The sequence below is a fragment of the Sebastes fasciatus genome, chromosome 21 (genome assembly GCF_043250625.1).
Source record: "Sebastes fasciatus isolate fSebFas1 chromosome 21, fSebFas1.pri, whole genome shotgun sequence".
NCBI classification, from domain to species: domain Eukaryota; kingdom Metazoa; phylum Chordata; class Actinopteri; order Perciformes; family Sebastidae; genus Sebastes; species Sebastes fasciatus.
The window spans coordinates 19,511,656-19,537,290 of NC_133815.1; the positions used below are offsets into that span (position 1 = coordinate 19,511,656).

Sequence of the window (25,635 nt, forward strand, 5' to 3'; positions counted from 1 at the left end):
TTTTTTGTTTTCAACTCCAAAAATGCAGATAACCACAGGTTCCCATTCATTTTATAATAGACATTTGTGTTGTGATATTTAAGCAAACCATCCGTCAACAAGGAAATAAAAGCCTCTTGTCTACAGACCGATCTTTCTAGAGAGCTCCAGCCAGCTCATAGCGGTCTGTGAGCGTGACCGCCCGGCTGGCGAGGTAGAAAACCCTGCAGGCGCTAGATAGCCGTCATGGGAGTTTTTTTTGAGCTTCTAAACTCCGAAAACGCTGGAGCAAATGTTCGATTTGCCATCTAATATTGTAAAACTGTCAATATTCAACATCTACACAGTTGATTCCTCGCCTCATAAATTCTCAGAAGTGAATTTAGTAATGAAATAGTTACGAAAAATGTAAATAAAAAAGACAAGCCGTTTTTGGCTGCTGTTGTTGTTGTGACTGTAACCTGGACCATTACAGCACTTTGCATTGTGGGATGCAGTAGGCGAGGTAGACTGGTCCGATGCATACTGGAGATCTTTTTTAAAATCATTACGACCTCTGGGTATTTTTTGCATACTGGAGATTTAGCTTTTTTTTTGCATACTGCATACTACATGCTACATTTTGGCCAAATCAGTGCATATTACTAATATAGTATGAGGTTTTGGAAACAGCCTTGGTTGGAACAATGGAAATCTTTGTCTGATCTTTAGTGCTGCTCTTCTTTGATCTAAAATAGGAAATTGACTGATTGTGTCCATGAAAACAAGATGAACAACATCACCTGTCCTTCCTCTTGACCTCTACTCAGCGATCACTGGAAATTGATTTAAAATGTTTTTGCCCTGATTTGATTAAAGCGTCATGCTTTTGTAGCAAACATTCAGAGAAGGCCGTATCAGATCATTCACAGCGGCGTCAGAGCATCAAAAAGCAAAACTCTTCCTGACCTTAAATGAACTGAAATACCTAAAATGAGAGTATTATGCAGCAGGCAGAGCCGTTGAGCCGAGCTGAACAAACCCTGATAAGCAGCTGGAAACAAAAACAGCCGTCGGTTTGGACAGTAGCGGTTTGAATATGTCTAAACAGAGAGGTGCGTGTTGCCGTCCCCGCCCTAACCCTCCCTTCAAAAACAAACCAACACAGAAACACACTCAACATGCAGAGGATGAAATGAGGTTTATTTTTTTTAAAAAGTTAAAAGGACATGCAAACAGAGACAAAGGCAAACAGGAGAATGAAAGGTTACATGTAACATGCAGTTTAGTGGAGAGAAAGGTTGAAGAGACGACATGCAGAGGCTACATTACACTGGACAGTTAGTCTTTACTGTCGCTGACTGTTGTTTTTGAAAAGTGCACACAAAGTAATTTACTTTTCTCTGAGTAAAAATAGACTCCGTATGTGTAATTTAGGTAAAATTAGGCTTCAAATTGAGCTAAATGTACTCTAATCTTGATATTCTCTGATCACAACGACTGTAACAAATATACAATATATACTAGAGACAATTAAACTGCTGTGTATGGAAGTCCACTACTGCAAATATTAAAATTAAATCATTTGATCTAATTGAGATTTCATATTCCACTTGTGCACGAATAATGTATGACAAAAGTCACATTTTATAAATTATTATAGTTGAAATACATAACTACTATCAAAATTAAAATGAAACTCCAATGACAAAGATGTTTTAGTGTAGTCCAGCTTACGGGACTTGGATAGTGTTATTAACACATAATAATGTTAATAAGCATATTATAAGGATTTGTAAGGGCCTTATTACCTATTATGCTTATTACAAGGATTAATAGGATTAACATAAACCTTAATATACAGCGTTACCTATGATTCTTATGGTCATGCATCATGCATGCACAAAATGAAAAAAAAATACTACTACTATATACTAATACTACTTTAATTTAATTAAATGCTTTCATTTTAATATCGCCAGCCATACACTTCCATATCCATGGAATGAAAACAGCACGCACCGTCGTGAAATAATGTGCGACTGATCCAGATGCAACAGTGTCTATTCTAAAAGCAGATCAACTCTCGATACAGTCCGAACACAAGAACATGCAACAGCTGCGTGTGAGACAGAAAGAGACGGGAAAGAGACAAAGAGATGAAAAGACGCAGACATGGACAAGACACAACCTCTCTGTTTAGAGATATCCATTATTGTTACCATGCGCCGCTGCTGGTTTCTACTCTGATTGTTTAAAGGCAGTCATCCTTCTAACCTTCCTACGACTGTAGAGTGTCAGCAGAAGAAGATCAGAAACATCTCCTGCTGTAAACTCTGTGTAATAAACAGCCTGACTTCAGAGGCGGATACAGGAAATGCTTGCTGACGTAATGCAAGAATCAAATCAAATTACTGGAGCCTCAGCGGGATGTCACTGCCTCTGTATTAGTGCTGCATTGGGCAGACAGTAGAGTGCTGGAGTGACCGTTAGAAGCAGTTCCCTGGAAGGGATCATGTGTTTGATTGGTGCCATGATTGGAATTTGGATGCTCCTGATATGTAGTTCAAACAGGACACTTTACTATCATTTAAAACATGACATGAATGGAGCATAGAGTCATGAAAAACATGACAGACATAAGAGCCACAGATGTCTGCTGATGTGTTGGGTCAGCAGTGAGTGTGCAGGTCAAGCGTTTACCTTCTTCTTGAAGCTCTGCTCCGCCTCCCAGAGCTGAGCCTGCTGTTCGCTCACGGCGACCTTCATCGCGTCCTGCTTCCTATTGATCCGGTTCCTCCAGTCGTCCTCGCCGCTCTTCTTCAACAAGGCCACTCTGAGGGGGCAGAGACGGCAGAAGGAAGGGGGGACAGTTACAATACAGTTCATACTAGGGAAGAAAATACAGCCCACATATAAAATATATTCACATTCACATAAATTGTACTTTATTTTATGGTTAAGATATTTTACACAGTACTTAAAACCACAGAAACGCAGCAGTCTTTGTGGTTCTGGCAAAAAACTTTGAAAATGTGGCATCCCCTTCCTGGACTACGCTGAATCTCACACCGCATCAATGAAATGGTTCATATTAAATTCTTTAGCATTTGACTGACCCCCCAAATGTATTTATTATTTCTTTTTTTATGTGTTTGTGTGCATGTTTTGTTTTTAATTATTTCTAAATTTTTTGTCATTATCACTCTTTTGTTTGTAAAACACAAAATGTTATTTGCATTGAACTCTGTAAAACTGAAAACCAATAAACAATTGTACTTTAAATTTGCCAAATCATAATTAAACTAGGGCTGCCATTAAAATAGTTAGTCGCGATTAATCGCAAATTAATCGCACGTTTCTTTACTGTTCAAATTGTACCTTAAAAAGGGAGATTTGTCAAGTATTACATTTATTTATTTAATTTTAATTTCCTTTGGGATCAATAAAGTATCTATCTATCTAATTGTCTCATCACCATTGGAGTGGGCAAATGCATGGATGTGATTATCATAAAGTGGGCATGTCTGTAATGGGGAGACTCGTGGGTACCCATAGAACCCACTTTCATTCACATATCTTGAGGTCAGAGGTCGAGGAACCCCTTTGAAAATGGCCATGCCAGTTTTTCCTCGCCTAAATGTAGTGCAAGTTTGGAGCATTATTTAGCCTCCTTCGCGACAAGCTAGTATGACATGGATTCCTTAGGTTTTGTAGTTTCATATGATACCAGTATCTTCACTCTAGCTTTAAAACTGAGCCAGCTACAACCTAAAAATCGCAAGTTGCGTTAATGCGTTAAAGAAATTAGTGGCCTTAAAACAAATTTGCATTTTAACTTGGACAGCCCTAAATTAAAACCTTTGAGAATTGACCTGAGTTCTACTCACAGCACTGGTAATGTTCAATGAGTGTTTAGTGGTGATTTCAGAAAAGTGTTGATGAAACCTGCAGAGACTCAGAGATCTAACTCATCCAACTCTGATCAAATAGCGCATTAAAAGCATATCTCCCAAAATGTCAAACTACTCCTTTAAGTTTACTAGCTTGTATTAAAATGGGACTTTTTGGACAGAGAAATCAGTCCATACCATCATCACACAAATACTACAGCGTAGAGCTAACATAACATGCATGAAATGAAGACAGACAACCCTTTGCACGAGGTTACTGCAAGTCAAGCACTTGTCGAAAAAGAACCTAAATTTTGCTTCCCCTCCGCTTTTAACTCGACCTGTCACAACAAAAAAACAGAGACGCTGCCAGAAGACAGCAGACACTAAGCAGAGGCAGACAGTCTGCCATTTAGCAGCCACAGTTAGAAATACTGTTTCACGTTCTGGATAAACAGACTGGAGACAGTTTAAATACAATCACACATAAAGATCACTTCGAAATGTCAGTCAGTGTAATGGGAGCTGGCTGAGTATTTGACGTTTTTAAACAAAGCAATTTATTTTAGCTAAATCTAGGCCAAACATGTGGGGAAGTGACAATTTGAAATTTGAACATATACTCTTTTAAATGAGTTGTGGAAAAGTGGGATTACATATGAAGCACATGGGAGATTAGAAGATCACAAACTGGAGTGACAACAACAGAGGTTCGATTATTGAGCTCTCATTTGTGAGTAGGGAGCAGACGAGACCCATGATGGAGGGGTCAGGGTGCTGGCAGTCCCCTCTGTGCCCCCTCTAACAAGCACCCTTCTGTGACCCAGTGAGGGGACGTCCTGTTCTGCCCCGGGGGGGGACTCCACGACAACGCCACAACACAGGATGAAAGTTAACACTGAATAGATGTGGCCCAGCTGTATCTGGGATACAGATCCTGCCTCCAGTGAAATCCCTTTTATAACGGCAGAGACTCAAAGACGTCCTGACAGGGTGAGCACACTGGAACAGGCCACACACACACATACACACACACGCCCTGTAACACCAGTTCACATGTACTTCTATTATGTCACCAATCAATTGGGAGTGTGTTGACCAGTCAAACCAGCAGACGATGTAAACACAATGTGACATAACTGGACTTATGTAATGGTTACAGTTGTCAAGGAATCCAATGATGACCTTCAGTTAAAAGTAGAGCTGTAAAAATTGTATCTTAAAGGGAGATTTCTCAACTATTTAATCCTCTTATCAACATGGGAGTGGGCAAATATACTGCTTTATGCAAATGTATGTATATATTTATTATTGGAAATCAATTAATAACACAAAACAATGACAGATATCATCCAGAAACCCTCACCGGTACTGCATTTAGCATAAAAAATATGCTCAAATCATAACATGGCAAACTGCAGCCCAACAGGCAACAACAGCTGTCAGTGTGTCAGTGTGCTGACTTGACTATGACTTGCCCCAAACTGCATGTGATTATCATAAAGTGGGCATGTCTGTAGAGGGGAGACTCATGGGTACCCATAGAACCCATTTTCATTCACATATCTTGAGGTCAGAGGTCAAGGGACCCCTTTGAAAATGGCCATTCCAGTTTTTCCTCGCCAAAATGTAGCGCAATTTTTAGCGTTATTTAGCCTCCTTTGCGACAGGCTGGTATAACATGGTACCAATGGATTCCTCAGGTTTTATAGTTTCATATGATACCAGTATCTTCACTCTAGCTTTAAAACTGAGCCTGTTACAAGCTCTGAACAATCAATTGCGTTAATACATTTTAGAAATTAGTGGCATTAAAACGAGTCAACTTTGACAGCCCTACCAAAAACACATCAATGAGCTGCACCGTATCACTGATGGACATGTTCCATCATTACCGTATAATGCACATACTGTACACACTGTAGTTTATTTTGACTCATCTCACATACTCCAAATGTGTATAAATCTACAGCTAAAAATAGTCAAATGCACCTTTTTCTCCTGTTTGAGTAATTTCAGCAGTAAAGCTGCTGAAATGAGCAGCGTGCCAGGATAACCCGCAAACGTCTCATTGTAAAGACATCTATTTATCTCATTTAATAAGATCCATGCGTTAAGATTAGTAGCATTCAAGAGCATCAGCATGACTGTAGATTGTCCATTCTGTCCCTTTCCATATCCAGAATACTCAACTCCTTATCCTGGGGAGCCCAGCAGCACAGCAGCAAAAAACTCTAACAAACCCACTAAATTGCTCCGTCTCATCCTCATGATCTCATGTTCTGTCTCCATTTAACCCACATTTCAAACAGACAATGACAGGGAATCTTCTCTTCTTCAGCCTCGTTGGCTTTATTTACTGACCGACTGATTCAAATGGCAGATTAAATGAGAGGTTTACTCGGTCATACAAACAACATTCTGGATGAACGAAAAGAAGAAAAAAACAACAGCTCACACACTCTTCAGCTTTAAATCAATCCCAGCAGACCACAGCGCTCACCTGTCTCTGATGGACATGTGTCTGGCCATCATCGCGTCGCTCAGCTCCTCTCCCTCCTCGGGGTGAACCAGGCTGTCTGCGTGTGCGTCCGCACTGCCAGGCGAACCGGATGCTGCTCTGGATGTTACCACGGTGGACTCCGGTGGCAGCTCTGTGAGCACAACGGAGGGGAGTGAAATCAATAACTTGACAGCAACTATGCACATGTTAACATGGTTCCCATGGAGGGTTAGATTTATTTTCTGCTTAGGAAGGGGCTTATGTGAAGAAAAAAACGGTGTGAAACTGGATTTAAAATGCATTCTGCAAATGTATCAATGACCCTGATATTCTGCATTGGATACACCCCGGGTACGCTTGACCCCAAAGTCCAGTTGGATAGATTAGTGTGAACGCTCTGTACCGTACTTGGGCACGATTCGTCGATCCGTACTCGAGTCTACTTGAAAGGTGGTCTTGAGTACGGTTCATGTGTACTCGGGTATGATTTGCATCAGGTGTGAAAGCTAACTGTACCAAGACACGGAAGTGGACCGCTATTTAACACGAGTAACGTCAGCAGTCAGAGAGTAGTTGTGAAAGGGCAGGCTTTTTTCAACTCCGCCGGTCTCCTCCGATCATCTGTATCCGTGCACAGCATGTGCCGGTCTCCTCCTCTGAACTGCACGGCCACGGATGATTAAGCAGGAAGGCAGGCGAGAAATTCCTTAATATATAAACAATAGTAGACGATGTTTGTTTGTTATTTTATTTGGCTAATTTAATGATCTGCCTCCGAAAAATGAGAGACACTCAGCAGGCAGAGAAAGAGAGAGACAGCGGGGGGGAAACCCGGCATATTTTCACATCGAACTCTGGGAAATAAGAGTTTATTTCGACCAAACCAGAGTTGGTGATTGTCTGAAAGACTAACATAGACAGTTTTGGTGAGTTTTATTTTGTTTCCATCAAGTTTGAATGAAGTGTTTTGCCATGCTCCGCCACTAATAACAGCTGATCTCAACATAAACAAATACACGTGGGTGATGACACAAGTGTACTCGGGTACAGGCACCGAGCACGGTAAGGATCGATCGTAACTAATATAAAAATGCCCTAAATATCACAATAATCCAAAAGTTCCATGACTACAGGGTTTTGCAGTCACGGCCTCTCACAGTGCAAACTCAGCAGCACAAACCAGCGTGGGAGAGAAACATCTTTCATGCTCACCAAGAGGCTGTCATGTCATCCATCTGTGAGAAGCAGCGCAGACACTTTTAACAGCTTTAACCCTCCCCGCCACAGCTGTGATCAATAACCCCACGCCGAGGCCCGCTTGTCGAGGAACTACTGCCTGGTTTTCGTCCGTGCGTCCACACCGCTCTGTCTGATTTCTGTGTCTCTCTTTCTGACAAGTTGCACACCGATACAGACACAATCAAAGTGTTTGGCTCGGAGTTACCTCTGCTCAGACACAGAGGAAGCCCGAAAACCACAACCTGAATGTAACACAGACGCAGGAAATGTGGTTGAATGAGAAAGAGGTTGTTGTCGACTGTGGACTGAAATTGACGCCGGTGTTTATTTAGTCTCACAGTTTGCTCTTTAAATATTTAAAATCCACTTCAGCATCATTTTCATTTCTTAAATTTTGTTCTGTAAAAAACCACAACCACCAAATATGACATTGCTCCCTTTATAATGTAAAACCTGATATTTAAATGCTAAATGCTAAATATGATAATATTATGACAATGCTGATGATTAGCAGGCATTGTGTTTATTGTGTTCTTCATCTTAGTTTTGTGTTAGCATGTTAAAATTTAGCACACAGTCTAAAATTGACAGTTGTATTAAAGCAGCAGTGGGTAGAAATGGAGCAAATATGATTAGAAAAAGTTATTTTTATAAAACGGTCACTATATCCTGACAGTAGTGCATGAGACAGGTAATCTGAAAAAAATCATGTTCCTCTGTGTCCTCTGGTGCTCCTAATGGCATCTGCAAGATTTCAAAGACTGGAGGAAAACAACCAATAAGAGCTGATCTGGAGCCTTGCCGTCTCTGAGCAGCTGTCAATCACTCACCAACTCCGATCAAACGGTCAAACTAGGCAGCGCTGATCAAATATGAATCAATATTCTGTTACTGTAATGCCTATTTCTCTCCTCAAATGTTGTAGTTGTAAAATGAGAAAGTTTGTGACCCGGCAGCCATGTTGAGATCTGCTGAGGAAATAGGAAGCACCGCCCACCAGCCAGTGCACAGCCAATAGGCACGCTCTCTCTCTCTGAAATGACCTGTGATTGGCCAAAGTCTCCAGTCAAGTGCTAGATTTTCTAAAGCCTAAAAACAGAGCCATGAGGAGGTGCAGAAATCTAGTTTTCTCTCAGAACACTTGAATTACAATATGGATGAAAGGTTACTATGGAATTTGTGCCCAATGAAGCCAAAAATATACTGCCTACTGCCACTATCTACTGCCGAATCTAATATCAAACAGCCACTTATTCGCCACAAAATGAGTCACTACCTACATTTGCACATTGGAAAAACTATTTGGCTATTTGGTGTCAAAGCCAGACATTGTAACAGTGAAAGCCTGTAAAACCTGATATTGTATAAACTGTGGAAAAGTGCCATTCTAGTTTTTCTAAAAAATGTATGTTTAAATATGGAAATTAGGTATTATCTTATTAAATATGCAATAATTTCATACATTTCCAGAACATAAATCTGAACACTGGATAAAACCAGGTTCAAAATTCTTGTTCCATTTTGTTGACATATTAGAATCAAAGGTTTTTACAGAGGGAACTTTACATATCTCTTTTTATCACTGCATAAATCAGAAAATACAGCCATAAAAAAAAAAACCATTTTCACCATGTTTTAGGAATATCATTTAAATAAATCAGGCTATGAATGATTATATGAACAAACCCCTCTGTGAAAACCTTTCCTTTGTTGTAACCAAAAATCTCAGCGTGTGCGCGAATTGTTCCGGCAAGGGGATCAAATGCAAGAGCAAACAGCAAGGGACTAAGAGCACATCCCTGCCTAGTGCCCCTGCAAAGTTTAAATGCATCTGAAAATGTCCAATAAGTAAGGATTCTAGCACTGGGCTTGTTGTATTGTTCCCCTTAAATTCTTACAAATTCAAAGTTCACATACAGTGAATAAGTAAACAAGAGAGAAAAATGTAAGGACAAAAAAAGGTGTTCTTACCTCCACTGAAGGCCCTGCTCCTTTGACTGTCCTGGTAGTGTGTTTCCTCCCTCTGATACGCCTCCTGCCTCTCCTGGAGCATGTGGCTCTCCGAGCTCTGCCCGGCTCGCTCTCCACACCCTCTGGCCAGCCACTCCTCCACCTCCTCCTCCTTGTCCCTCCTCTCTCTTCCACTGTGGGGCTGTGGCAGAGCGGCCTGCCTGGCTGCTCTCTCCGGAGAGGGCAGCTTCCTCTTCCCTCCTCCCAGATCAGCTTGACCGTCTGAGATCTGGTACCTCTGGTGGTCCGCCGAGTCCTGGGACCTCCAGGGGGGGCCGTCCGGGTGGTGGTGGTGAGGGGGCAGAGACCTGTCAGAGCTGGGGGGAGGAAGAAGGGGTTCCACCCGGGCTGCTGCTGCTGCTGCTGCTGCTGCTGCTGCTGCTGCTGCTGCTGCTCTGGGTATGTGGATGTCTCCGGCGTGGTCGGAGGAGACGGTGCCTTCTCTCAGAGCAGAGGAGGACGATGAAGTGGGGGGCTCTCCCGACCGAGAGCCTGTTCCGTTGTGAAGCTGTGAAACGGGGACGGAGAAAGAAGAAAAGTGGGTCTGTTTGCCACATAGGCTCAGAAACATGTCGGGCAAACTGCACACACACACACAAATGAAGAGAACCACGCTGACTAATCAGCGCCCGCCTGACTCACTGCACTTCCTGCGCATCAAAGGGCAGCGGCCTATCTCGCCGGTCAATTGCAACCTACATCACAAAGCCATGCCAGCAACCCTCCCACCCCCCTACTACGAAGAATGCATCCAGCTGAAGCCAAAGACACACTTTCCAAATCCAGAACTTCAGTTAGTGAACCAACCTGACATGTTTGCTGAGTAATAAATGACAAGCAGCAGTAAACATCCATGGAAACCACGGAAAAATCTTTCAAAAATAGAGTCCTTTAAAAAACGTTATGATGAGCAGCTGTTTTCAGAGCATGTGGTGGTGAACGAGAGTCACAGAGCTTCTGTTCTCCTCCACCACAGCATCATCTCTGTGCTGAAATATGGCCCTGGCATCATCATCCATCCACTCACACATCACACAGCCTCGTCATTGACACAGCAGGATGATGAGTCAGAACTTAATCAGAAGCCGGGCAATGAGCTGAACATTCATAATGAAATCACACAACAACAATAACATGGATACGGGATGGCACGTGTTCACAGAAAGGTTTGGTCATTTCTGAGAAGCCATGTCATCCTCCGTTGTGCCAGGCAAATGCGCGGCGATCGTTCAGAGGGAACCTTACTTGTAGGAGCTCTACCGGGCTGTCACACAGCTCCTGTTCATCCCTGACGTCTATGTCTGAAGGCTCCTGGAGCAGAAAACACGCACACGCTGCAATGCTCGGTTTGTGGATTCTTCTGTTTTTATTAGGGATGCAACAATCCGACTTTTTTTTTGTCTCGACACCGATACCGATACCTGGGCTTTGTGTATCGGCCGATACCGAGTATCTGTCCCATTCCAGTGTTTAATTAATTAATTAATAAGCTGTATGGCTCACTGTGTGGAAGTGACTGGGATCATTCTTTTATGTGTAAGACAACATCATTGACTTAAACGTTGCTTTCCTAACTTTGTAAAACTAAATGTAACAAATAAATACGTAGATAAAATAACATAAATTTATTGAATTCTTATTTATTATTAAAATAATAAATCGTACACCAGCAACTTGGCACAAAAAATTCTTCAAAATTAACAGGAATTACAGTTCAAGTGTAAATTGTTTTAAAGCAGCAAACAAATTGGTTAAACAGGAATTAAAATTCCAGTATATAATGTATATAAACATAGAATTGAATTGAATAGATTAGCCTCATTATCAGCTATTTGAATCAGTATCAACCCGATATCCGATCCGGTATCAGTGCATCCCTAATTTTGATATACTGTATATATACTGCACTTGTTGACACTCCTTGACACTTAAAGGCACAATGTGTAACATTTCGGGGGATCTATTGGCATAAATTGAATATAATATTCATAACTATGATTTCATTAGTGATTAATCACCTGAAACTAAGAATCATTGTGTTTTCAATAGCTTAGAATGAGCCGTTCATATCTACATAGGGAGCGGGTCGCTAAATTACGAATCCTGCCATAGCGTAGGGATGACCCGTCCTACTCGGCCTCTGATTGGCTAGCACTCGCTGCCTTTGTTGGTTGGATTGGTCAGGTTTAGGCAGACTGGTTAGGGTAAGAATATTATGGTAAAGCCAATCACCTTATCCCAAAAAATATGTGATTTTTTTATCTATATAAATAAAATTCACATGAACATTTTTGTACCAGTATTTCTTTCAAATGGTCGACACCTTGGAGAATATGCTTAGTCACTCTCTTGTTGAGAGTTAGATGAGATGATACCACTCTCTCCAGCACCTCTAAGGCTCACTAATTAACACATTAACAACTTCTCTGCTGGTTGCCTGACATCGGGCCAAAATACAGTATACAGTAGCTCCAGCACGTCACTTCCATAACACCACAAAAGAGTTGTTTTTACATTCTGGTTTGTGGATTAAAACAAACAGGAATGTCAAGCTATTCCTTTAAAACAATATATTTTGTGTGTACAACATAAAAATGACACTTTATAGTGAAAAAGATATGGTCATCATGTGTTGAAAGTAGGGCTGTCAATTGATTAAAATACTTCATAGTGATTAATTGCAAATTAATAACTTTTTTTGTCTGTTCAAAATGAACCTTAAAAGGGAGATTTATCAAGTATTTAATACTCTTATCAACATGGGAGAGGGCACATATGCTGCTTTATGCAAATATGTATATATTTATAGTTGGAAATCAATTACCAACACAAAACAATGACAAATATTGTCCAGAAACCCTCACAGGTACTGCATTTAGCATTAAAAATATGCTCAAATCATAACATGGCAAACTGCAGCCCAACAGGCAACAACAGCTGTCAGTGTGTCAGTGTGCTGACTTGACTATGACTTGCCACGAAACTGCATGTGATTATCATAAAGTGGGCATGTCTGTAAAGGGGAGACTCGTGGGTACCCATAGAACCCATTTTCATTCACATATCTTGAGGTCGGAGGTCAAGGGAACCCTTTGAAAATGGCCATGACCATGTTTCCTCGCCAAAATTTAGTGCAAGTTTGGAGCGTTATTTAACCTCCATTGTGACAAGCTAGTATGACATGGTTGGCACCGATGGATTAATTAGGTTTATCTAGTTTCATACGATGCCAGTATCTTCACTCTATCCCACAACAACCTAAAGAGTTGTGTTAATGCGTTAAAGAAATTAGTGGCATTAAAAAACTTATTATTATTGTGTTAACTTTGACAGCCCTAGTACGGATTAAACAAACTGGAACTATTCCTTTAAAACAATATATTTTGAAGTGTGTACAACATATTCATGACACTTTATAACCAAAAATATGGAGCAAGAAGCATGAATACGTTGTCATTAGAATAATAAGTTTAGTGTAAATGCAGATTTCCAGTGATATATCGGCAGAAAAGACAGTTATTCTACAGAACAAACTGATCCTGCTGCTCTCCTACCTGCTCCATATCGCCCAGCGTGATGGGTTGTGTCTGGTAGCGAGCGTTGGCCCTGCGCTGCCGGGTGTCCGCTCTGGTGCGGGTGACCCTGATGGGGGGCTGAGCCAGCCTGTTGAACAGCGCCATCTTCTCCGCCAGGCTGAGGGTGCTGAGGTCAGGCTCGTCCTGGCTCTGACTCTGGTTCGGATCTTTTCTCTCCACCGTGGACACCGGCTTAGAGCGCTGGACCTCCTGGGTATCCTGCAACTGCCGGGCCTCTCGTGCCTGCTCCCGGGCGACGGCGCTCTGCTGCGAGGACGCCCGTAGGCTGGAGGGGCAGGAATGACAACCGAGAGACAAAGAAGGTAGGAAAAAAGGGAGACTTCTGGTAAGCATAGAAGGAGCTCATGCAAGCTGGCTAGTGGCATGCTACATGGCAGGCAGGAGCTGTGTGCACCTAATAAAGAGGTATAACATAGAGCTTGTTGTTACACACGCAGAGTGAGTCATGGCCACAACAAACAAAACTATGATATTAAGTATAATCCTTATCATGTAGTTTCCTCCAATCACACAGGAGGGCACCAGAACTCAAACAACCTTGTGCATTAGGACTCTTCCATCCATCCGACATCCTGTGGGGTGAATACCACTCTACTGTATGTCGTAGTGTATGAGCAGCATTCAGTAAAGATCAACCATGTTAGTCACACGCTGTAAAAGGTTGGCGTGAGCATTCGTATCCGTGCCATGTACCTGTATGGCGGGACAGTGCTGCGAACTAGGGTGGGGCTAGGGACGCGTGCTGCAGCAGTGTGAACAGTCACCGTGTGTGGCACGTGAGTGGGCACGCTACAGCGGCGAAGGACAGGGACAGAGTCACACACACACATATACAGACAGAGAGGTGACAGAGGAAAGAGCAGGGAATGAACTTCCAGGTAATTAAGAAAAAAAAAATCAAGCTAAGGGAGAGGAGTATAAACAATGGTGAGGTTCAGACAGGTGTTCAGAAAGATGGCTGGAGGCTTAAAACACAAATTTAATTTCAGAATTCATGTAGAATTTCACATTTGTTCCACAATTTTCAATCAGAGCAGTACATGTGATAGTTAAGGTGACAAAAACAGAAAATGCTGCTGCATCATAAAGCTTGTTGAAATTTCAAATATCTAAAGGGGTAGGTTCCCTTTACAAAATATATTACAAAAAACATCTCGTCTCACTTACCCCGACTAAAGTCTAGCCATGCCGATTGATAGTTTGGGTTTTATAGCGATACGAACAAAAATGTATATCAAGGTATTTCTTTTGTTTTTTGCGGTGACGGCATTATTTCACGATATTACAAAATTAAAAAGGGATACTCCACTCAAAATATGATTCTACCTCTTTTCTTTCTATTGGCAATGTAAGGGGACATATCTTAAGAAAGAAACATTTTTTTTTTTAAAAAACAGATCCAAATTGAAAATGACTTATAAGCCTACATGTGTTTTGCGAGGAGTAGCTTGCCCCATAATGTACATTTAATGTGATTCATTCAGAGTTAATAATAACAGTCATGCTGTTGTTTTCAGTTGTGAGTGAACTGTAGTTGACTGTCAAGCAACCTGGATCTCAGCAATAAAAGAATATTTGGAACATTTTTTTTGTTTTTTTCACATATTTAGCCTACTGTTTTATTATTACAAATTATTATATTTTTTGTCCCCCTCTTTTGACCACAGCCAAACTGGGAATTACATTATATTTAATTAAATTAATTAATTAATTGAATTTAAATCTTTGAAGAAACCGAATATTTAGTTCCAAAACTAAATCCAGAGCAATGAGAACGTAATTAAAGAAATAGATGTTGCTTCAGATATTTTCAATGCTGTGAGCACCACAAACTAAATCCTGTTGACCTCCGCTGCTTTTTTTAACTGACTCTTTAAAGCCTATTTTCCTTGAATCCCCCCACCCCCACAGTTGTATCTAAGACCACCCCTCAGTGTCGTCAACATAAATAAAGTGATGACGTCATGACGGATTCGCCAAACGAATGCAGATACATAAAGTGATTGTTTTTTTTACTTTATTAATTTACTATAACCGTGCTCAAGCCAAAACATGTTTTTGTTATTGTTATATTGTTATTATTATTAATTATCCAGTAAGTGTGTTATTATGATTTACACATGTGCAAATCAAATTTTGACAACCTCAGTGCAGACAAATAATGGTGCATCCCCTGTGATCTTTGGCGCCCCCCTAAGGGGGGCCCGGACCCCAGCTTGGGAACAACTGTTCTAAAGCACATAAGGTGTGCTTCATTTAAAGGAATAGTTTGCCATACTCCCATTCGCTTTCCTCTTGAGAGTCAGAAGAGAAGATTGATACCACTCTCACGTTTGAAAGCCGTACTGATCTTCTCATCCAACAAAAAAAAAATTCAAACTACTCCTTTAATTTAGCACTAAACACAGTAAGACTTACGTGGCGGCGATGACTACTTCCTCAGTGGTGACGGGCTGAGTTCTGGATCGGTCTTGTGTCCGTCTCAGTCTCCTGTCCACGGCTGCGTTCCTGGAGCGTGGTTTAGGAGCTCCTCCATCAATGCTCTTCTCCAGCTCCTGGATGGAAACGTTGGAGGAAACATGGAAAAATCATTTTAAATCAATGGAATATTTCACCTCACCTTAACTCTGGTAGGATAATCTGGGAGCAGAGCCTGGTTGTTGAGAGTTTTGAAGTGAAAGACTGTTGAAACCTGGGCTTCACACACTCTGACAAGGGAGTGTTTGCATTGAAAGTGACAGTGGGTTTGATGACTCAATTGGCTACTGAAGTAGATCGAATTAGCACAACAGCTTGTTCCAGTAGAATGTCTGCGCTGAAACCAAATCATGAGTATTTCCAAGTTTTCATCTCTAAATCCTCACAGTAATGAGGGCAGGAAATAAAGTGTCAATGTTTGTGTCCATGATCAGTAGCACATGTCTCCGTGCTTGGTGTCTGTAGAAATGAGAGGACAAACAGACGACAGTTGATTGAAGCTCACCCTGAAGAGAGAGCGCTTGGCTGCTACGCTCAGCTTGGCCCGTTCATCTAGCGTCTCTTCATCAGCTACAGAGAGAGAGAGAGAGGCAGAGGACATAATGACATCACAAACTGTGGATAGTACCTTCATCATTACTCAGCAACAGCTGAGATAAAACCACAGAACCTGTGACTGGTGTCATTGAGGAGACTATGCAGAGCTAGACAGGTGTGAGAGGCATGGCTGCACATGCACATACTCTCACTGCAGGACATATGACATGACATCACCAAACAGCTATTCGCTCTGACTGACGCCGCTGTGCTGAGCTCCGCTCCCTCTAATTCTCCTCAGGATGAAAAAGCGTCCCAGCTGAGTGTGCGCTTATAAGAAGCAGATGAGCTGCTTCTGCCCTCCGCGGAGCTGCTGCTGTGCTGTTATGCTACCGTGAGCACCAGTAATGACTCTATAAACTCCACTTCCAAATGTTGAGCTTTCCTGTTCAAAAAGGGAGATTTGAGCCATTTGGACTTCACGCTCATGTTATATTCTTGAAGCTTTGACATAAAGTCACTGGAAAAGTCACATTCTATTCATTTGTGGCTGGCAGCAACTGTGAAGCTCCAGATACAATCATGTTGTTTTCATTGGCAAATGTATACGTGGACTAGATATTACCTAGTAAAGATAAAGGGTAACTTTGGTATTTTTTAACCTGAACCTAGAAACCCCTGTTTCCCCATGTTTTTTGTGTCTAATTGACTAATGGGGACAAACAGTTTTTGAAATTGGTCCAGTATCGAGGGAGAACACTTTAGATGCGAGGGGCAAGTGAGCAGCTTCAATGTAACGTCCACTAAAAGTTCTTGTTTTTACCACTGACAGGTTCAGATTGTTATTGTAAGTGTCTGAGATTCAAAGACTTCATCCACATTGTGGAAATCATCTAAATATTCAGCCATGACATTGAAAATCTATCATTGAAAAAGCTACGTTTTCTGTACTCCAACACAACAAACTCCAACATGGATGTTTTCCACTATTCCACCGTTGTCTTCCGGCAGCAACTTCACCTCGCCAGATTTCAGAACGAGACTTCTCCTTGACCGAGACTCTTTCCATAATATCAGACACTTATAATAACAATCCGAGTCTGTCGTGGCCAAAACAAGCACTTTTAGTGGACGGAAATGACGCTGCCAGCTTGCCCCAATAGCACCATATTACAGCCTGTGAGCAGCTGCCGTCTACAGCACTCTCCCTCAATTACTGGTCCAATTTCAGAAATTGTTGTCCCTATTAGTCCCTTAGACACAAAAATATGGGAGAATAAGGTCCAGGTTGAAAAATACAGAAGTTACCCTTTAAGTATGACAGATAACCCGTCCCACACGGAAACCCTATAAATATGATTCAGAGCCAATTTAACAGGAATGGAAAGCAACTCAAACTTAATTAGATGTTTTTTTTAACTTCAACGTGATCTCAACAACACAGCCCATCCAAAGACAAAAGACTGTTGGAATTTCCCTCATCCCTCATTATTCCCCTCAAAATCTGTGTCATGGTTTCATATAATATAGAAACATCATTCATTACTACCAGTCAATCTAATTATATATTTTGGAGTTCAAACACGCTAGAAATGGTTATGTTTTTCTTCTCCCTCATGTGCAAAAAGAAACCAGACTGAAATCCAGTAACTGCACTACAAACCAAACCGTTGCACCTCTAATTCTAACCCTTTAAAGAACCTAAATATAGTGTGAATGTTTGCTGTTGGTAGCATCACATCATAAGTCAAAAATTACACCATGAAACTAAAAACATAGTCCCCATTTGATGCATAAGCTGTGAACAAAACTTACTTCTACTGCAGTAAATGGGCCATCGGACATTATGCAACTGGAAGTCCCGGCCAAGTAATCTCATTGGTCAAACACATACAGCCATGTTGATAATTCCACTAAAGCTAGCCATGCTTAATCAATTATCTCTCCAACACTTGAGGCTACAGTAGTTCATGAGCTTTTACGTTACACATGTTTGTAGAAATACGTTGAGCAATAAAACCTGAATGTTCATCGACAAATATGCGTATGTTCTAACCTTTTTTATGACAAAACTGGTGCATTATATGTCCATTATGTGTTACAGTGGTGAAAGTTCTACTCTAAAACCTTCAAATCTTAAAAGAAAAAAGACTTACCTTCAGTGGAAGGGAGATTGGAACTCACGCAGGACCTTCAAAAGTGCACAAATTAGAAAAAAAAAACAATTAGCAAAAGCTAGTAGTGGTATCCACGCAGCAATGCATAAGTCAGTAATATGAAAAGGGTGGTGAGTGGTTAGAGACAAGAGAGTGAAAGCTAGTCACAGAGGAGGAGAGGAGATGAAAAGTTTCTGGTTACTGCTGGAAATGCAAGTGACGGCGAGTGTTAGGTGAAGAAATGAAAAAAAAGGGGAAACTCAGTCTGGTAAAGCAGACTAAGCTGGAGAATTAAGACGGTATTACAGAAGTCTGTTTGGTTCCATGGTCTCGGGGAGTGATTACCAACAAAGACCAATTCATGCTCCCTTGGTATGGTCACATGTGATGACCACTGCCAAGCTCCAATCAGAGGGACCTTTGGCCTTTAAGCTTCCCAGTTTGCTAATGTTGTTAGAGGGGTAAAATCAAGGAGAAAGTGTGTGTGTGTGTGTATGATCCAGCTCATGGTATTAATCTGATTACTGACTTACTACATACTATAGAATTATTTATAACAGCGTGTACTTGATGATTAATCGGTATAATGCACCAAAACATGATTGGAATCTGTGCATCAAATATAATAATAAAAAAACAAAAACATTATGTTATGATTTCTGTGCCATGCATGATCATGTGGATATTTCCCAGCATTCTTCACTCTCAGCCATGCATTCTCGAGTCCAGGGCAGATATACCTATCGGTCTCCTGGCGCTCAGCGGAAGTGATGGGCTGCGTCCTAAACCTCTCTGAGGTCTGTCTACTCTCCCCGGGATAGATATACTGCCGGGGCCTGCGCCCCCTTTCCCTCTCCCCTCTCCATGGGGCCCCGGAGCCTGCGAGGGCCCCAGAGCCTGCGAGGGCCCCGTCCCCTTCAACCTCACTGTAGAAGGGGGCCACCATGAGGAGAGGGACCGACAGATAGAGTACCAAAAAAGGAAAGAGAAAATACAGCAATAGTGAGGGAGAGATAGAGAGGGACTGGTAGCAAAAATGAAGATTTTTCTTTTTAAAAGCAGAGGTTTGAATATTCAGTCACACCTCTGGTTTTTAGATCAATTATGTGAGTAAGACCATGCAGATTTATTAGCAGTTACAGCGTGCACACGTTCATTGGCCCCAGGTTGTGACCACAAAAGTCACAGAGCCAACGAAGAATAAAACGTACATTATAGGAAGCTTAAGTTGAGCATACACTGTACGATTTTAGCAATGTCGTTGTGTACTTCCTACTCCTGCTGTACGAGTAGATCGTTTGCGATGTAAAGCCACTGAACGGTCCGATTGTCAGTCACAACCTGAGTGATCCCACTGTATGTGTAAAATAGAAAAAAGAACACGGCCCGTCGGCCCCTGCAAAACGTTCTGGCTGTTGACAGTTGTCAATAAAGATTTGTTTGAAAGCTCCGAGGCAGGTTAAGTTTGTTTGCTGGCAGAGGTCAGTATGGGTCACAATGCTAACAAGGCATAAATGTGCTGCCTTGATCATCTGTGCCATCCTATCTGCTGAAACGTCTAAAAAGAAATGGGCACTGGCGTATATGGACTCGCAGGTGGCTAGTACAGGTGTGTCAAAAATAAGGCTCGCGGGCCAGAACTGGCCTGCCAAAGGGCCAAATCCAGGGCACTGGATGATTTTGAAAAGTGTGAAAATTGCAGAGAAGTCATTAATTTGTGTCCACTGGGGGTCACGCTGTCCTAATAAGAGTAGCAGGCCGAATGCTGGATACGCTAATATAGATCCTGCAGGCTGCGTGACACAACACTGTCAAGCGTAGGCTACTGTTCATGCCGCCGGTGGAAAAATGAAAAGAGGACACAGAGTGTCAGGTTTTTAGGGTAAATGGGTAGCCAGTGTGCTCTGTGTGTTCACAGCCCCTGTCAGTGCTCAAAGAATGTAATACTCTGTGCCATTATCAGACTCATCGTGGCGAAAAAAATACAAGAACTTGCAAGGACAACTGAGAACAGAGAAGATAAATGAGATTTTGACAGGTTTGTAGCCGAGAGATCAGCGAGACATCTCAGGCTGTTTCATCAGTTTTCAGAATGTACTTATAAGTCTTTACACTAAAGAAAGGGAACATTTGGAGTTGTTGTTTTTTATAGGTTAGGCTATTATGCAATGGTTTTACTGGTCCGGCCCAGTTGAGATCAAATATGTGTTCCATGAACTACAATGAGTTTGACACCCCTGGGCTACGAAGACGTGGACAGTTTGGCTTGTCCATTTTGCAGAGAGAATTGGAGGTAAGCTAGCGACGTTTTACTATATCTATTGTACATTGTTATGTTAATAGCTACGCTCTGATTACCGTAAAAAAAGCGAGTCGTGTGGCTCAAAATTCAGGCCAGGAACGGGCTAAAATCGCAATTGTGTATGCCCAGCTTTAGTGTTAGGCCATTAGTGCATGAAAGCCATTTCTACAGATTAGAAACTGTGACGTTGACTTCGCTCCAGCCTCAGTTGTTTGTTAGTCATTCAGTAGCCAGCCGATGTCGGGTAACAAGCATCGGTGTGAGTTCTAGAGAAGCCAGCCAGTGAGCAGCGGCGGTGCAACGCTCTACTTTGACACCTACAGGTCATTCCTCCGGCTGGTCGGAGGGGTGGTGGTGGTGGTGTTGGCGCTCTCCATGTAGGAGTGTCTGAGCTGGGCCACGGACACCCGGCTGTCCTGGTGAGTCTCTCGGTTACCGATTCCTTCGCCCTCCCTGACCTCTCGGGTCTCGTGGTGCTGCGGGTTCCTCTGACTGAGCCCTCGAGGATCCCCAGCGTCCGACACCGACCTGCTCCGAGCTGTAGCGGAGCTTCCTTGTGCCGCTCTGGGCAGGACATTGGCGGCCGCCCCTTTGTGGACATAAATGGCGTTTTCCCGCTCTCTGGGCCTGCTCTCTGACGCTTGCGGACGGGAGGTGTGCTCCGTTTCGTCCCACCTGGCTCTGCTTCTGTGTCCTCCTCTTGTGGGATCCTCTGTCTCAACCTCCCTCGCCTGGCTGAGACTCGGCGCCCTGGACATCTCAAGCTCCTCTTCCCCCCGTCCTCGCTGGGGGTCTTCGGTGCTCTTCTCCCTGCGGCGGATCTCGGAGGGCAGCACTGCTTGCCTGCTCCTCAGAAGGCCCTCTGTCTTCACGTCCTCAGACTCCTCAGTCTCTTCCTCCTCCTGCTGCTGCTGCTGCTGCCCTCCTCTTGATGTGGGACCAGAGGCCATGGACAGGTAACTGGGGTAACCGCCGACTTCTTGTCCTCCCGGCGGCGCGGGACGGGTGAGCTGAGCCTGGGGGTGATGCTGGGGATGGGAGTAAACCTGCTGGGGGCCTGGTGGGTCTGTGTGGTAGCGTGTGGAGGGTTGGGTTTGGGGTCTGCGGTAAACCGGGGCTTCTGTAACATTCCCCAGCTCTGGGCTCCTCTGGCGACCCTCCTCCCGGGCAAGCCTCTCCCTAACTCTGATTCTTCAGGGAAACAAAGGGCTGGTTAACATTAGTACTACATGAACAGACTGCATATGTCTCTTAACCTCATAAAGAGGGATACTGTACAGCACCCAACTCCTATTCTAACCTAGATGATTCTCCGTGTGTACACCTGAAGAGCTGATTCTTTATCTCGTTTGATATTAGGGCTTGGTACCTGTACATTAACTCCTATTGTTATTCTTTTTCTTACTTCTACGAATCTTCTTGGGATTTTCATGTACTTAGTTTCGGGACTACAGTTCCCACTGGGGGATACAGAACTGGAAATATAATGTTGCTATGTCAGGGCTCAACAGTAAGGATTGCCCACTCCAAAGCTGATTATGGAAGTAGCTATGGAGTGAGCCATCTCGCTTCCTTCTCATCTCTGCTAAGAGTTGGACATGCGCAGTACCGATCATGATGTGGTAGGACGCAAGATTTGAAGTTGTGATTTCAAAGCGACAATAAGCGTTTCAGCTCTAATTGAAACAAGTTCATTTTAGCATCTGTACTGAAACTGATACTGAAAACACCTGACACAACACCTACCTCACCTGATTCTTGATAGAAAAAAAGAACTGAACAAAAAGCAGAGTGGAAGATGCTAATTGTAAACACAGGTCAGTATTAATCCAGGAAAAGAAAGCAATACTGCAACGTCACTATCCAATGTTGTATCCTTCATTGATATGTTAAACATATGTTCAAACACTTGTTTTCACACGGGGATTAAACACAGCAACTTGTGCATGGGAGATGAAGTTATGCCCTGAAGCAAAGGAAGTTGTGGCGATGAGGATGATGACAGAGCTCAAAGCAGAGCTTCTTAAACATTTGTGTCTTCTAATCAGTCCAGGACCAGAACGTAGTTGGGGTCCTGTTCTGACCTACACTTTAATAAGAAGCACTGCTCATAAAGGTTGATGGGTCCAGCTGAATGGGGAGCATGGCAGGGGGATGTTGGGGTGACACACAACCAGCCTGGGTGTACCTCGAGGGCCAGTTGATGAGGGAATGGGTGTCGCCCTCAGCATCGGTCTGGAGGAACCAATCAGTGCTCGGTTTCGCCGTCGCACTGTTGCAATGGAAACCCAGTGGGAGACAAGTGAATGAGGAGGGGTGGGTCAAAGTCTAGGTTCAGTATTCAGCCTTTTTTCTTGGAGCACACACACACACATATACACCACTGCATTACACACACCACTGACTTCACACTGAGCATGACCAGGGTGAGAATGGGCTTGGACACCAGCAGGATCCTGCTAAGAGTACAAGTTCAACTCCCCGGGGAGACATTTCATTGTTGTTGTGGTTTTTCGGGGAGGCGATAAAATATGAACAATAAATCTCTGATCTAATGTTTGTTAAATGAAGAGCAATGACTCATATTAGATCAGACGTGGCCACAGACTGCACCTCTGTTATCAATGCAACGCTGTATCAAGAGAAAAAGTCTCATCTACTGAGAAGATATTTCAGAGGAAATGCCATCTCACTCCGCCGCAGCCAAAAGGCAGATGAGTCACGCTGGCCCTCTGATGCTGCATTAAGACAAATAGCCTAATTCATTTTAATTAAACCGAGGCCTGAGCTCAACAAAATCGAGGAGAATGTTCCTCAATCATGATAACAGAGGGAGAGGACATAAAAGGGAAACTTATGGAGGGAGAGAGCATTTTATAAACCAAATATAGCCTTTTAGTGCTGCTCGGATCTGAAATCACAACAAAACAAAAAGTTATATCTGATTGAAGCGTAATTAAATAGATTTATTTATTTTTTAATAGTTTTTGGGCGTCGCCGTTTTGGCTTTCAGCCGTCACCACATTGCTTTTTTGCAACAAGAAGTGACACGACAGGGTGGAGCTAAGTACAACAGAATTGTATTGAAGACTTGAAACAAAGGATTGAGTATGGAGGACGAAACCTGCCAAAATCAAAAATAAATGAATGAATGAATGAATAAATAAATAAATAAATCATTAAATGTAGCAAAAATATTAAAAATAAATATAGCCATTCATAAATTTATATTTCTGTTTTAATTTGCTTCTTTATTTATGTAAATTCCCTTATTTACTTAATCTTCTGTTTAATTTTCCCTTTTTTTATGCATCTATTTTACATTTAATCTTTTTTACAAAGATAGATAAATAAAGCAGCAAATTAAAACAGAAAAATCAATTTGTGCCACATTTTATCTCCTTCTAGCTACATTTATTTTTTATATTAGTTTTGCTACATTTAATGACATTTTATTTATTTATCGAGTCATTTATTTACTTATTTATTCATTTTTGTTTTTGGCAGGTTCCGTCCTCCATAATTGAGACCATAAACTCATGTTTACAATGTTTACTGAGGTAATAAATCAAGTGAGAAGCAGGCTCATTTTCTCATAGACTTCTATACTATCACACTTCTTTTTGTAACTAGAAGAGTCGCCCCCTGCTGGCTATTAGAAAGAATGCAAGTTTAAGGACACTTCAGCATTGGCTTCACTTTTGCAGAACTGGAGGTTGCCCGCCTGATCCGCATGGATAAGAGCATACCGAGTATCAGCTCTGATCACGTGGTACATAAAAATCACTGCAAGACAAGGCGTCCTGGTAGCCGAATGGTTAAGAAGCATACCACATAACAGCAATGTCCTTGATTTAATGCTTCATTTAATCAAGAAAATGTCCCGGCGGAGAGCTCGTTATTTTTTTTCCTAAAAGCGACTTGATGCAGAGAAAACTACTGTAAAGTGTAAATGGCCACAAATGGCTTCTTCTGAAGTATCTACTTCATGGAATATGTACAGACACCACCAGGAGCGATGCAGAGAAGATGGGCAACACTGATGATCGGCAGCATCTTAAAACACCAGTTGAACTGTGCCTGGTAAAACAGACTGTCTAAAAGGTCAAGATTGAACTCAAGGTCATCACATAGTTAAAAAAAGGATTTTTACTACTAAGTCCTAAAATGTAACCATTCATTTTGAGCCTCAGACTCCCTGAGAAGACGTAGAGGGGACGCTCTTCTACGTGCTTCTTTCCCGTCAGGCCTCCCTGGTCTTGATCAAGCCCAGCTGTGGGTCAGAGTTCTGACCGCAGAGTCACACTGAGCCGCCCAGTAACACAACACCCACCCTACAAAACACACAAACACACACACACACACGCACGCACACGCCAGCCAGAAGTTTTGAAACCAGAGAGGGTGATTTAGGAGCAGCGACAGGGACCGTATGATAGAGAACGACAGCGTAGTCGGGTGTGGAGTCGTCTTCATCTGGTCGTTAGCGACTAACAGGGTCAAACCTGGTCAAGAGCTGGGCCGGGCCAGCTGGTTGTTACATCACAAGATGAGGAAGAGCGGCACGTTGATGCTATCTGTGCTAGTGGAGCCAAAACACTCCTTAGCACTTATCCTCTGCAGCAGCAGCAATGAATATCTGCTTTGGATTAAACCATTAATGCTTATAGCCCTTTAGGAAAACATACACTGGCCGTCTCTTGAGGTCTCGAGGCCACTATAAGAATAAACACACTTCCTCACAGTCATGTATTTAATGAATGCCTAATTTAGTGAGCGCTGGAGCTGCTAATCAGTGTCGGCTGAACCAATTAAAGGAATAGTTCAGTGTATTACAACTTGGGAGCTTAGTAATCGCTGAGGTCTGAGAACAGGACAACATCACTACAACAGTAGTAGTGAATGGTGGTAATAAATGGCCGGATGTACACGGACATGTTCTCACATGTTTGTCTGTGTGTAA

General features: G+C 42.4%; 1 protein-coding gene across 14 annotated transcripts in view; it reads right to left on the reverse strand.

The window, feature by feature from the left end:
* The window catches only part of svila (supervillin a), a 99,085-nt gene that overhangs the window by 21,803 nt on the left and 51,647 nt on the right, over positions 1 to 25,635 (reverse strand). For 11 of the 14 annotated variants that reach the window (XM_074621537.1, XM_074621538.1, XM_074621527.1 and 8 more), the window contains 12 exons: positions 22,861 to 22,944; positions 20,994 to 21,863; positions 19,111 to 19,296; positions 18,371 to 18,405; positions 16,183 to 16,247; positions 15,618 to 15,754; positions 13,893 to 13,988; positions 13,158 to 13,464; positions 10,849 to 10,914; positions 9,565 to 10,111; positions 6,355 to 6,505; positions 2,662 to 2,794 (listed from right to left, as the gene is read on the reverse strand). In XM_074621537.1, coding sequence (XP_074477638.1) covers positions 2,662 to 2,794; positions 6,355 to 6,505; positions 9,565 to 10,111; positions 10,849 to 10,914; positions 13,158 to 13,464; positions 13,893 to 13,988; positions 15,618 to 15,754; positions 16,183 to 16,247; positions 18,371 to 18,405; positions 19,111 to 19,296; positions 20,994 to 21,863; positions 22,861 to 22,944 — 2,677 coding nt within the window. The remainder of the gene's footprint in view (positions 1 to 2,661; positions 2,795 to 6,354; positions 6,506 to 9,564; positions 10,112 to 10,848; positions 10,915 to 13,157; positions 13,465 to 13,892; positions 13,989 to 15,617; positions 15,755 to 16,182; positions 16,248 to 18,370; positions 18,406 to 19,110; positions 19,297 to 20,993; positions 21,864 to 22,860; positions 22,945 to 25,635) is intronic. The other 3 variants (XM_074621534.1, XM_074621540.1, XM_074621529.1) reach the window with 2 other exon arrangements.